The sequence below is a fragment of the Diadema antillarum genome, unplaced genomic scaffold (genome assembly GCF_040938485.1).
Source record: "Diadema antillarum isolate AM-2024a unplaced genomic scaffold, OU_Dant_1.0 seq00001051_RagTag, whole genome shotgun sequence".
Taxonomy (NCBI): Eukaryota; Metazoa; Echinodermata; class Echinoidea; order Diadematoida; family Diadematidae; genus Diadema; species Diadema antillarum.
The window spans coordinates 774612-786947 of NW_027271881.1; the positions used below are offsets into that span (position 1 = coordinate 774612).

Genomic DNA, 12336 nt, shown 5'->3' on the forward strand with positions numbered 1-12336 from the left:
AAATAAGGTCACTACATGAGATGATTCTTAATGGAAGAGTTTATACCTGCCAACTTTTCATATTTCATATAAAATATTCCTTTTTTTTAAGGAAAAAAGGCTCTACACAAGTGTGAATTCTTGTTGAGGGTTTTTAAGTACCTGCTTATAGGGAAGACGGATTAAAATATTGGTGATAAGGATGAAAATTTTTTTTTTTCCTCCCATTAATTTGATATTATTAACTGAATATCAAGATTGGCAGGTAGGTCATACCATTGTTTCCAAATGTTCATGAAATATATGGTGACAGTGCTAACAACCTGTTATTTGGCAACAAGCCAACAATTTTTGTTCATGTTTCTACATGTTTAGGTTTTTTTTTTTCTCTTTCTCTATCTCTGTTATCTCCAAGATTACACTTGTTTTCTGCATCTCTGAATACTCTGCTGTTGAATGAGGGCGGTGCCAGTCCGCTGTGTAATCAATTGCAAAAAAGAAAAAAAGTAGGACGCCTCCAGCTTTAATCAAATGCAGATGTGGAGATTACGACTGCACCCACACTGTGATGCAAATCTTTTCTTCTGGGAGCTGCCGAGAATTACTGGCAATCCAGAATACATTGCTGGAGACATTCGATAATGATGTCAATACAGTACATCATGTCAAGGAACGCTCTGATGTGAAGAAAGTGTGTGTAGAAATCTGAAGGGTTGCCAGAGTGAGCCGAGAGATGATGTTCTAGGAAGGATTGTTTGAACGTCGCGACAGAAATCACATGGGTCAATCATTCTTTGACTGTTTATGCGTCAGTTTACCACACAACTTCTGTGACTGCAGAGACACGTTGAAGATGATCTGTGTAATTGAAATAAAAAATGAGTCAAACTGAAAGAGATGTAGCAAAGTCAAGTCTCCCTATCAATGCATACATCACCATTGCCCTCACATGCATGTGATAGTAGAGTGTGCCATTATAGGTACACATTGAATATCATCTTTGTTTGGGGTTTGTTTGGGGTTTTTATTTTGCATCATTGTTGCAGTCTTTCTTGGGGGGAGGGTTAACTGAGATGTCGAGATGTTGGTTGTGAAACAAAATCACCACTTTTCAGCACTCAATTTGTGCTGATTTGATGGTGAGCTCGAGAAGTGGACCCATAAGGAGGAGATGCCAGTATCATATAAAATCATTCCATAGGTAATCAACAGTGTGCAATCCACCGTGGTCAAAGCAGAAAGTGACCAACCCATTCTAACAACATACAATATCCATTGCTGATATTTGTTTTGAAAGCAATATTTTCATCAGGCATTATTGCCTTTGACAGAAAAAACAACAACAACAAACAAACATGAGTTCATATATTTTCAATGAAACTGGATCATCAAGAAAGTTATCACATATTTGTCACTACCATCATTGTAAAGACATTTATAATCATCATTATTATCATTATTGATTTTTGTCTCCGTTGTCATTTTTATTCATATTACACTATTGTTGCTGGATTTTGTATATGTAGTACTAGACATACAAATCATTATCGCAGAGAAAGTAGCAGTTGCAGTGGAAAGATATGATGCCCATTGTCAGTAAATAGCATTGTGATAGTCACTGTTACTGCATTGTAATCATCAACCATTTCATTGCAAATTTAGAGCTTTTGTTTGCTTGAGTGTCTATCCATTCGTGTGAACATCACTACACAGGTCAGTTGGCAGTATCTGACAAAGTTTGCATGAAGCTTTTACCATCTTTATATTGAAAACTGCAAAAACATCCTTGCCTGTGTGTTGACCAGGGCCCCATTTCCGAAAAGATGTTAGCATAACTTGCTGGAATGGCAACTTCCCATAGCAACAGCCAATCAGGAAGCTAGATTCTTGTTGTTACCATAACAATTGCCATTCCAGCAAGAGTTGCTATCATAACAACATATTATGAAATGGGGCCATGATGAATGGGGGCAGTCATGAATGGGGGCAGTATCGAATTGAGAGAAAAAAAAGAGCAGTGATTTGCAAATCACTGCAAAGTGATGTAACGTTGGTTATTGCAGCAGTTATATTCGCATTCCAGCAAATTGTCATGTCACATGGTCTATTGGTATCAAGTGATCAAGACATACCGATATATCACTCAAGCTCTCAACTGCTGCTCAATGGCAGCTTTTCCCAAAAATGACTTTCCACGTTGAGGGATGAGATGATTGCCCGTCTTCCAAACTGGCATTCTTCTGTCTCAAGAGGGAGCTATTCTCAATACCAGATTGGGTATAGCCATTCCCTGCATGCTACAGCAGACCTGCAGTACTTTCTCAACATTACACATGTACTTTACTCTCTCCTTTTTTGTTTGAATGTTTCATTGGATCAAAACAGAAGCACATTATTGACAGTCAATGTGTGAATCATTGAAATACAAAGGTAACACAATATATTAGATTCTGAATATTTTTACACAGACAGCAGTTCATTAGCTCGAGCACATGAAAGACCACATATTCTTTTTTTTTTTAAATATCAGCAAATAAATCAAAAGTCCCTGAAGTCACCACAAGAATATGGAGGAAATTAGGCCCACAATCTAGGCAAGTCAACGTGTACCCCCATCGGACAGCAGAGAACATTACCAGGTCCAGGGTCCAACAAGTTGGGACATCAATTTTTTTGTTTTCCTTTGTGAATTGGCTTTCTTTTGGGAATAGATGTATAAGAGATATACGATTGCACCTGTTTGTAGTTTGTTATTAACATCCAAGTCATGGTTATCTGATTATGTCCTAGGAGTGGCATTCTCTCAGACAACACGCTGAAATCCAGAGCTAATGTCCAACCAGCTGAAAGGGTCTCCTCACAGCTGGATGACCTGAATGAAGCAGCCAAGACAATTCTCAAGGTAATATACCAGTAATCATTATCATGCACAGATAGTTTGAAGTTGAATTGCTGAAAATATGATACTTGGGAAATTTATTTGCTGCTTATATTGTTCTCGGTTCCCCGGCTTTTAATGCCATTTTCAGCATTGCAATGATAGTATTCAATGTGCGTAACATTGCAGAACATGGGCCAAGATGCCAATAGACATTTCAGGATGTAGTGTCTTCTGATAGCCACTGCAGATGTAGAATGACATCTGTCTGTCACCTTTGTGATCATTTTGATCATGATGTCAGGGATGCTTTGATATCATTAAACATGTACAGTCAACCTCACCTGAGTTAAATCCAAAGGGAACAGAGGAAATCCTTTGAATTATGTGAATTTCAAATTACACGACAGAGTTATACAATAAAATTAAAACATGTTTGCATCCATGCGGGGGGATTCTTTGCTGTAGCCAATTTTTCGACTTATGTGAGGTGGACTTAAAGGAGAGGTTGTCTGTAATTGCTATGTCCCATTTTTTGTTGTTCTTTTTGCCTATGAAGTAAACAAGGATGTATTGAATTAGCACACTGTTTGGTACAAATCCCACTATTTTTACTTTAATTAGACAAATCGACTGCAAGGAGATCATGCTGAAGGTTCGCGTGCCCCTCTTCAATCAACACCAGAGGCACAGTACAGGAAAATTTCTCAAAAGCTTCGACAGGTAAGATTCACTCCACTATTTCTGCTCTGTTCTTTTCCCTTGATCGGTCGCAATCTTTTGTATTGCCCAGGGAAGAGTAGTGTGTACGTGAGGTTTACTGATTGTGTATCCTGATAAAAATGAAATTCAGGAGAAGGAGTATTTGTGCAGTTCATTATTCAACCAGAGTTCGTCACCACATATGCATAGTGTAACACATTTTTATTTCAATTTTTGCTATTCATTTTTAGTGGTTCATTTAAAGGCAGAGATAAATTTTCTTTCATTTCAGCCCTTTGTTGTTCATTGATAACAGTACGTGTTGCAAAATTGTCACACTTTTTGATTTTTCATTCTAAATTTGAAACAGATTCTTAGATAAGCAACACAGTTGTCAAGTTTAGATGTTCCTGTTTCAGATAAAGCAAATAGCAAATTTTGTACTTTCTTTCTGATTTATGTGGATGTCAGTTCTGTCTAATCTTTCTCTATTCAAGATATGCAGTAAGATAATGAGTCGCCAATTTAGTGATGAAAAGATGATAATTTCCCTGTTTCTAGAACCACAGTTTACCTCTTCAATACAGCTCATCTGCTCAAAGGTAATCAAGGGGGGAAGGGGGTGAGAGATGTGAATTGTAACACCATTGTAACCTTGCCTGTAAAGACATGGCACTTACAAGTGTAATTCTGGCTACAGATAGGGCCTACTATGCATTCCTGTAAAAGCCACTGGTAGTTGTGAAGCGACTTTTGGCCACAGTTAGGGCCTACTATGCATTCGTGTAAAAGCCACTATGTTTATGAAGCCACATTTCTAGAGCTGCTCGCTGTATCTTGAATTATCTTATCTAGTATTCCAGTTCAGTTAGGGTTACTCTACCAAAGTTTTGTTCCATAGTGCTTTTTAATGTCTCCTACCTTGTGACTGACACTGCAGGAGGCTGAGAGAGACATGGAGAGAAGACGGCAGGCGTGGCTTGGACCAGCACCTCTGGATGAGTACTTGGTAATCTATGTGTGCTTGTATTGGCAGATAAACCCCCCCCCCCCCCCAAAAAAAAAAAAAAAAAAAAACAACAACAACACACACACAAAAAAAAGTGCTGATGCCAGATGGTAATGCCAAGGAAATTAACAAATTCAAGTTTAGACATCCAGCTTTGATCTCCAGACAAACATATGGTAGACCATTTGTGATAAACTTGCTTTTCCAATGAACAACCTGTCTAAATAAAAGACTTTCTCGTTTTGACATATGAAATCTAAGACTGATGTTAAAGTGTTTTCCACTTGGTACCCCAATTCAAAGTTTCTCAGATAAAGTAGCATGATGTAAGCCCATGACAAGATTATAACATTTAAAGAACAGCTTCCAAAAACCTGGTCACTTTTTTGCTCATGCAAGTTGTAGTGATATGACTCAATTTGGTCTGTGTCGGTAACATCAAAAGCGCCACCTTGTGCCAAGATATAGTAAAAATGAGATCTAGATGTACAATGATCAAATGGGGATTGGATCTGAGTTGTAATAAACAAGGATCCTGATGACAATCATGTGAAGTATGAGTTGACTATACATAGTTTCAAACATGCACTTTTGATGTTACCGACACAGACCAAATTGTGTCGTATTATGACACATGTGTGTTGTCGTGGTTTTTTTTTTCTACTTCATCTTTTTACCATCACGTTATATGATTTTACGGATATTTCTCTTTGCAGCGGAGAAACCAGGATGCGGCACTGACTCAGCGGATGAATCCGCTCCTGCTGCCCACCTCCAAGTTGCCGATGTCACCGTCTCGGACCAACGCTCCGGTCGTATCACCACTCTGCGCCGAGGCCCAGGCTCTTCTCAGGAGGGTCCAGTCCTCCAGGGAGGTACTAGAAGCCAACCTGGAGGCGGTTGACAGGGCACGAGATGGCGAGCACTTCTACCAGGCTATCCACGACATGTGCATGGATGGGTGAGTGATGTGATGAGCAGACGGATCCATCCCAAGGGGCACACTCTGCTCAAACTAATTGCTTGATAAACCTGTATGACTTTAAAGGGATGGTACAGTTTCGGTTGAGATGGGGCTTCAGGTTCCCAACTTCTTTTGATGATGATTTTTTGAGATGTTGAGAAACCTCTCATGAAATATGAAAGAGTATATAAGTGTAAGGGGAATTTAAAGTTAATTTGGATGAAAATTCGTTGGGAAATGGCTGAGATTTCCAAAACAAAGTGATCCTAATGAGAGGTGTGTCCTACCTTTTACTAGGATCGCTTTGTTTTACTTTGATTTTGGATATCTCAGCAATTTCAAAGCCGATTTTCATTTGATAAACTTTGAATTCCTCCCTTAATTGTATGTTCTTTAACATTTCATAAAGTGGTTTCTAAGTATATTACAAAAAAGAATTAAAAGCTGGATGGTCACCTCAACCAATTCTATACCATCCCTTTAATCTGTGGTAATTTTCATTTGCAATGAAGCTTTGAATTTCAATAATGTATCTTCAAAAAAAATTGTATTCATCTAACAAGGCAGTTATGCTTTAGATTCCAGAAGTTAGTTTTGAAGTTCCTGTTGTTTTAACTGGGCTAAATATGCTACCCTTCTATGCTCAAAAGTCCTTGATTTTGTAAAGTTGCAATTCACTATTATCTCAGTGTTCTGTATTATTGTTTATGTACACTAACTGCTTTGAAATAATGCAGACAAAATGTCTCGTAGATATATCTTCACTATGTAAACCTCATTTTCTTCCTGTGTGAGTGCCATTGTTGTATCAGTCCCTGATCTTCTTTTATTGTGTGTGTGTTTCTCTTTCAGAAATGCTTCTGATTTAGCCTGGATAAAGCATGCTGTTGACCGCCATATTTCTGCCATCGATTCGGAGATCAAGGTAGGACTCTTCTTGAAAAGTATTTGGTGTTGTTGCCTAATCAGGTTGTGGCTTTAAGTCATGGCATTACCATGCATATTTATGTAAGGATGTCAAAATGTGATGGTGACATTGGCCATCATTTAAATGATGTGATATCACAAGTGCAGAATATTTCCACAATTCACTGTAACAAAATGATTGAGCCTATCAGAAATCTTGTAGTGCATACATGTATTTCATGAGGTTGCTGTGCCCACTCACTGTGTTGCTTGTACAGTTTCAAATATTCCAAATTGAGATGGCTTGACCTGTGACACCAAAGGAATGAGAATGTTGTAATCAATAACAATGGATAACCCTGAAGACTTATTGAAGAGCAACTGTAACTGACCCACTGCACTTTCAAACTGTTCATTTTTTCTAGGTATGCTGTACTTACGCATTGGCTTACATCAATAAGTCATAACAATTCTCTGATATATGCTTAATAGTAATGACATCACATTATAAAATCATATCAAAAACTTGTTTTCTTCACATGATCTCAAGTATAGCCATAAAAAATTGTTATTGGGGGATATGGGGAAAGAGTGTGACTGTCAGACAAACTCTCGTCATGCCTAATCTGGATTATTGTAATGAATTTTTTTTTCTGCATCACTATACACACTTGAGGAAGATGCCGAGACTAAGACTATGTTTGACTTCCACATGTACAGAGGAATACACATCAAGCTGTGAATATAAAGTGAGATGTTTATATTCATAGATTTGGTTGAGTAATTGACATATGCGCAGTTGACTATATCTATTTACAGTATGTATGTATTCATTTCCTTTTATTGGTCTGTGCTTGCAGAGAGAGATTCGGCAGGGGAAGTTGGAGCAACGCAGACCGGTAGGACACCTCTCATCTCCACCACACCTTTCACCTGGCAAGCCAGGCAAGGCATCTCAGCCAAGCCAGCCTTCAGATGACAAACAGAAGCCTGCCAGGAAACAGGGCAAGCCTCTCCCAGCTGCCTCAGCCCCAGGGAAGATTGGCAGAGCAAAAGTCCAGGCTAAAATCGACACAGGGCTTAGGCAAGCGAGGAAGCAAGAGCCCCGGGCAGAGGTCATAGGTCAAGATGCTAATATCTTGGAGCAGGACAAAGAGAATCTACCAAAGAAAAAGGGAGACAGAGCTAATGTTAGTATCAATAGTGCTGCATGCATCTAGGACAACTAGATGAATGTAAAGGAAAATGATTTCAGTTACATTAATTCCCAAGGGCTTGAGCAAACTGTGGCATGGGACTCAAGCTGACCATCTTAAATGCCAAGACTTAGGTAAAAATACTTATAGAAATTCATTTTGTTCCCATGGGAGTTTTTAGAATAGTATCGCAGTTTCCCTTTTTTATTGATTTATCCTGTAACTGAACTTAGAGTGAGTACCAAGGTAATCATTGGGCATTCAAGGTACTGTTAATTGGTGATTGTCAACTTGTGTTGCATTTGAACTTAATCAACAAATCATTAACCTTGTTTCTTTACAAATTTGCTCTTCTCTGTGGATCGTACTTTCTGTTACCCCTGTATCCAGGGGCTGGAATGCATCCCTCACATGACCTCTATGTATAGATATTTTACACCTGTACCAACTTGAAAGCTTGATATGAAGGAACAGTATCAATTCAACCCTCTTTGTAGCCAAGTGCTAAGCAATAATTTGCCAAACCTTTTTAATGCCACTGGGTTTGATTTCCCCCACACTTGGCCATGCAGCGCAATCCCATTATAACGAACACGGTTCTAACAAAATTCCGGTTATAACAAAATAAACATTAGGCCTCAACATTATCCACTCTATATATTCTAAATGTTTATATGTTTGGTTATATCGAAATTTCGATATAACGAAAGAAAACTGCTGGTCCCGAGGACTACATTATTACGGGAGTCCACTGTACATTAGGCAACCATAATTATAAAGACCATCATGTACAATGGGGATTTTTAAGGTTACTTAAATGGAATTTGTTTTGTGCTGATCGGCAGAGAAAGGGCACCAGCAGCGGCGCTGTCCCTGCTGAAAGCAGAATAAGAGTCAGAAAGGATATTTTTAGATTCAAAGCCAACACAAACAGACAGACTCGCAAGATTCCTCAAGTTTCGATTCATTGGATTGGGAGGGGAGGAGTGTTTGATTGCTTGTACATGACAAGATGAAGATGGAGATAACTGATTGTTGATGCGTCCTCCTTTCCCTGGTGCAGACTAGCTATCAGGACCATCTGAGACCCTATGGAGGCCCTCTAGGCCACGATCCACGACTGACCCCCATGCAGCCTCTGAGGTCCACCCTCAAGGATGCGCCCTATCTCCACTTTGCCAACCAGACACCGACCAAAGGAAAGAGACCTGTGGCTCACCTTGCAAGCCCCATCCCAGGTGAGAGAGTAGAAGATGCATGAAAACTTATTGTTTAAAACATACAGAATTTGTATCATCTACTTTATTATTAAGGAAATCCACGCAAGAACAATACATTGAACAAATGACGTTTCTTTCTATGACAAACACAAATGCCGTAGTGTGAAACTATCATCACAATATGGAGCAGTTGTAAGGAATAGACTGGAAAGCCAGACAATCAAGTTATTTGGCATTTGACAGGATTCTCAAAATGATCACATGGCCATACCTTGTGGACATTTCTGCTCACAACCTTCATAATGGTTGAATACATTATTCTCATGATTTTTTTGGTGTGATTGTATGCGGTCCATTTCTCAAGCTGTGTTCAATGAATGTTATCATTTTGGTTGCTTTGTATTCAATGGAAATGCACAAATCTTTTTGATGAAGAAGAACCTGATGACAAATTAGGTGTTTTCCTTGTGTGATTTCTTGCAGCCAAGGAACAGAAGGCAGCCCAAACGCAAACAAAATCCCAACGGCACCATCAGCATCGCCAAAGTTTCCAACCGGGCCCTCAGAACCAGTACTTCTTCCACCCTTACCCCAGCCAGGATGTTGCTGGTTTGAACAGCGTCGGCCCCAGGCCAGCCCCAGCACATGGGCAGCTCGTGCCCATGGCAGTTCCCCTGGGCAAGCCCAGAATGGGGATTGGGTTGCCCCGCCCGGTAACCATAAGGAGTGGAGGAAGAGAGGGAGAGGAGATGGAGGCACACCCAGCGAGTCAGCAGCCAGCCAAATCAAACACTGTGGAGGAGAGAGCAAATGTGGCTGTTGTAGAGATCAAGGCACCAGATGAAAAGCCGAAACTTGCCATCCAGGTTCGCTTTATGGAGAACTATTTATGATTTTGCCACATTAGAGTGGCTTTTGTTTGTTTTTCCTTTCTTTACTTCTCCTCTTTTTTTGCATGTGTGTGTGTGGGTTTTTGTTTTTTTCATATATGTGAGCAGGCTTTGTGCATTCCTTTTCTATATTTGTATGCCCTGAATTTGTTTGGCACCTATAATGAATAAAGATTTCTTGCAATGAACTGAATTTGTTTGTTGTAATCTGTGACAGTGTATAGCTGGAATGCAAATAATCCCATACAGGCTCAACTCGATAGCGTTGGTGGGGTTTTTTTTTTTTGGGGGGGGGGGTGGATCATTGTATGTTTTTGCATGTAATTTGCAAAGAAGAGCATTGCTGCAATTTTCTGTTTGTACAGTAAAGAAGATAAAAAGTTGGGGTTTTTTTTAATGTCTTTGTGACAGAGTCTTGGAAAATGTTTCTTGACATGTGATGTGTCTGTAAACGGTAAAACAAGATTTGTTGCTGTTGTGTTTGCAGCACCTTCCAAACGTCGACATTGAAACTGCCCCACCCACCCCAGCCCCATCTCAGGAGGATGCCAATCCTAGTGTAATTCCCGAAGTTGAGGTTGGTCTGATATGTATCACATTTATGATAATGATAATAATAATAACAATCTTTCATCTACTGTAGGATATCTTTTCAAAGTATCTGGTGAAGTGTACATGTCAGAGGGTATCATATGGATCAAAATTCCACCCCTGTTGCTGTACTACACTACAGGAAATTACAACATGCTGAACATGTGACATATTATGGCAGTTACTACTTGCAAAGATCATACTTCCAGTGCAAGATGTCCTCTTCAGTGGCAGTGTTTCTCACCACACTATCACTCGTGGCACAAGGGTGAATCCCTCTACAGATGAGCCCTTTCATTACAGCCAAAGATTTTAAAATCTTGGGAGTAGGGTAACATTGAAAGACAAAAAAAGTCCTACAGTGGGATATGAGGGGCATATGATAGGATGTGAAACAACTTGCCTTTGGAAGTAGACTTGGAGAGATTTGAATGTCATTGGAAAGTGCGAGTCAAAGACAATTTCCAAATCAAAGGTATCAAAGATAAGAAGTCAATGTTCAATGACATCATGAGGTCTCCACAGAGGCAGGTCGGAAATATATATTTGACAGCCAGTGTAACTTGCAGGTTGGAGCAAGTGACATATAATTGGTTCTATTACATTTAATAAGATCCCAGCTCTATGGTTCAAATAGATTCTGTACTTTATTATATGTAATTGGATTGAACGTCTGTTTGTAGGGGAAAGAATGGCGGTATGGTTTAATGGTAAAAAATTATCCTCTGTCTAAATTTTCCACAAGATTTGTAATAGTCAGAGCAGAAAGGGGGTGGGCAGCCACAGAGTCTGCTGAAAGTTGCCAAACAAATTGAAATTAGCCTAAAAAAATACCTCGCATCTTTGTTTCCAAGCATCATGAAGACAATGAAGAAGAGGAAGAAGACCCTGAGGAAACTCTTTGGACTGGGAGCACTGGCATAGCTTTGCAGGGAGTGACGGAAAGGCAGCCATCCTACCACGGACCTGTGTTCCCCCCTCGGCAGCCCCCTCCCATGGAGCCAGTTAGGGTGCTGTCTTCAGACCAGCTGGCTGCCGGCATCAGTCACAGAGAGCTGTTGCAGAACAGAGCCGTTGAATGGTGTGTTGTGTGTCACCCTTCCAAAATCACTTTCCTTTGCTGTTTCCAGACCCAGGGGAGAGGGATGGAGGTGCTATGATGTCACTGGGGTGACAAGACCTTGTATCTCAAATTTTGGTGAAAATGACTCTTTTTTTATTAAAGTGAAAACTAAGTTTCGGTAAGTGCTTAGAACCCGTCTAGCACCATTTCAATTTTTCTTGCAATAAATCGAAAGAGTCCACTAAGAAACTGACCTCGCTGGCGCGGTTTGCCGGAATGATGAGTTGGTTTGGAGTATTTTGAGAAAAATAATTATAGTAGGAAAACCGACTTTTATTCCAGAAGGCTCCAGACTAACTCGGTCTCGGGAAAAATTCGACCCTACTTCAGACAATTCACACGCAGTAAGTGATCGCCACATTCTACTGGCCACTGCATAATACCAAATGAGGCCTAACTGAATGGACAGGAAAGTGCGTGCTAACGTAATCCTGTACAAACAAAACAAAAATGACAGCGCGCGGTCCTCAGTTGCTGAGCTGAAGAGACGCGCGGTCTTTGGAGTTTTTGTTGTTGTTTATCAAGCGCCTTTGATTGTTTTAAGAGGAGCTTGATCGGCGCATACTAATTGTGCATGCGCGCAAAAGAGGTTTTTGATGCGCGGGTTGTAACAACTCGGACCATTACTGCGAGTAGCCAGAACACGAAGCGCTAGTTTATACAGGCCGCTCCCATAGGACGACACTGTACAATCAGAGGGACAACCATAATTATAGCTCATCCCGCCGTCAAAGCGAAGCCGAGTTACTAGTATCCCCGAGTCCGAGTTCAGCCTGACCCCGTTCGGGTAAGTGCTGAGACTGAACCTTTTTAGTTAATATTTCGCGTTTTCGTCGTTACCCATCGAATATCTTGCCATAACATCGTTATCCTGCACA

The 12336-nt window shown here is 40.1% G+C and overlaps 1 protein-coding gene across 1 annotated transcript in view; it reads left to right on the plus strand.

The window, feature by feature from the left end:
- LOC139743128 (uncharacterized) overlaps nucleotides 1-12336 on the plus strand; it is a 67287-nt gene that overhangs the window by 45452 nt on the left and 9499 nt on the right. Inside the window, exons 4-12 of the mRNA XM_071653637.1 lie at nucleotides 2770-2881; nucleotides 3482-3580; nucleotides 4500-4568; nucleotides 5285-5529; nucleotides 6385-6457; nucleotides 7299-7628; nucleotides 8698-8872; nucleotides 9338-9720; nucleotides 10232-10334. Coding sequence (XP_071509738.1) covers nucleotides 2770-2881; nucleotides 3482-3580; nucleotides 4500-4568; nucleotides 5285-5529; nucleotides 6385-6457; nucleotides 7299-7628; nucleotides 8698-8872; nucleotides 9338-9720; nucleotides 10232-10334 — 1589 coding nt within the window. The remainder of the gene's footprint in view (nucleotides 1-2769; nucleotides 2882-3481; nucleotides 3581-4499; nucleotides 4569-5284; nucleotides 5530-6384; nucleotides 6458-7298; nucleotides 7629-8697; nucleotides 8873-9337; nucleotides 9721-10231; nucleotides 10335-12336) is intronic.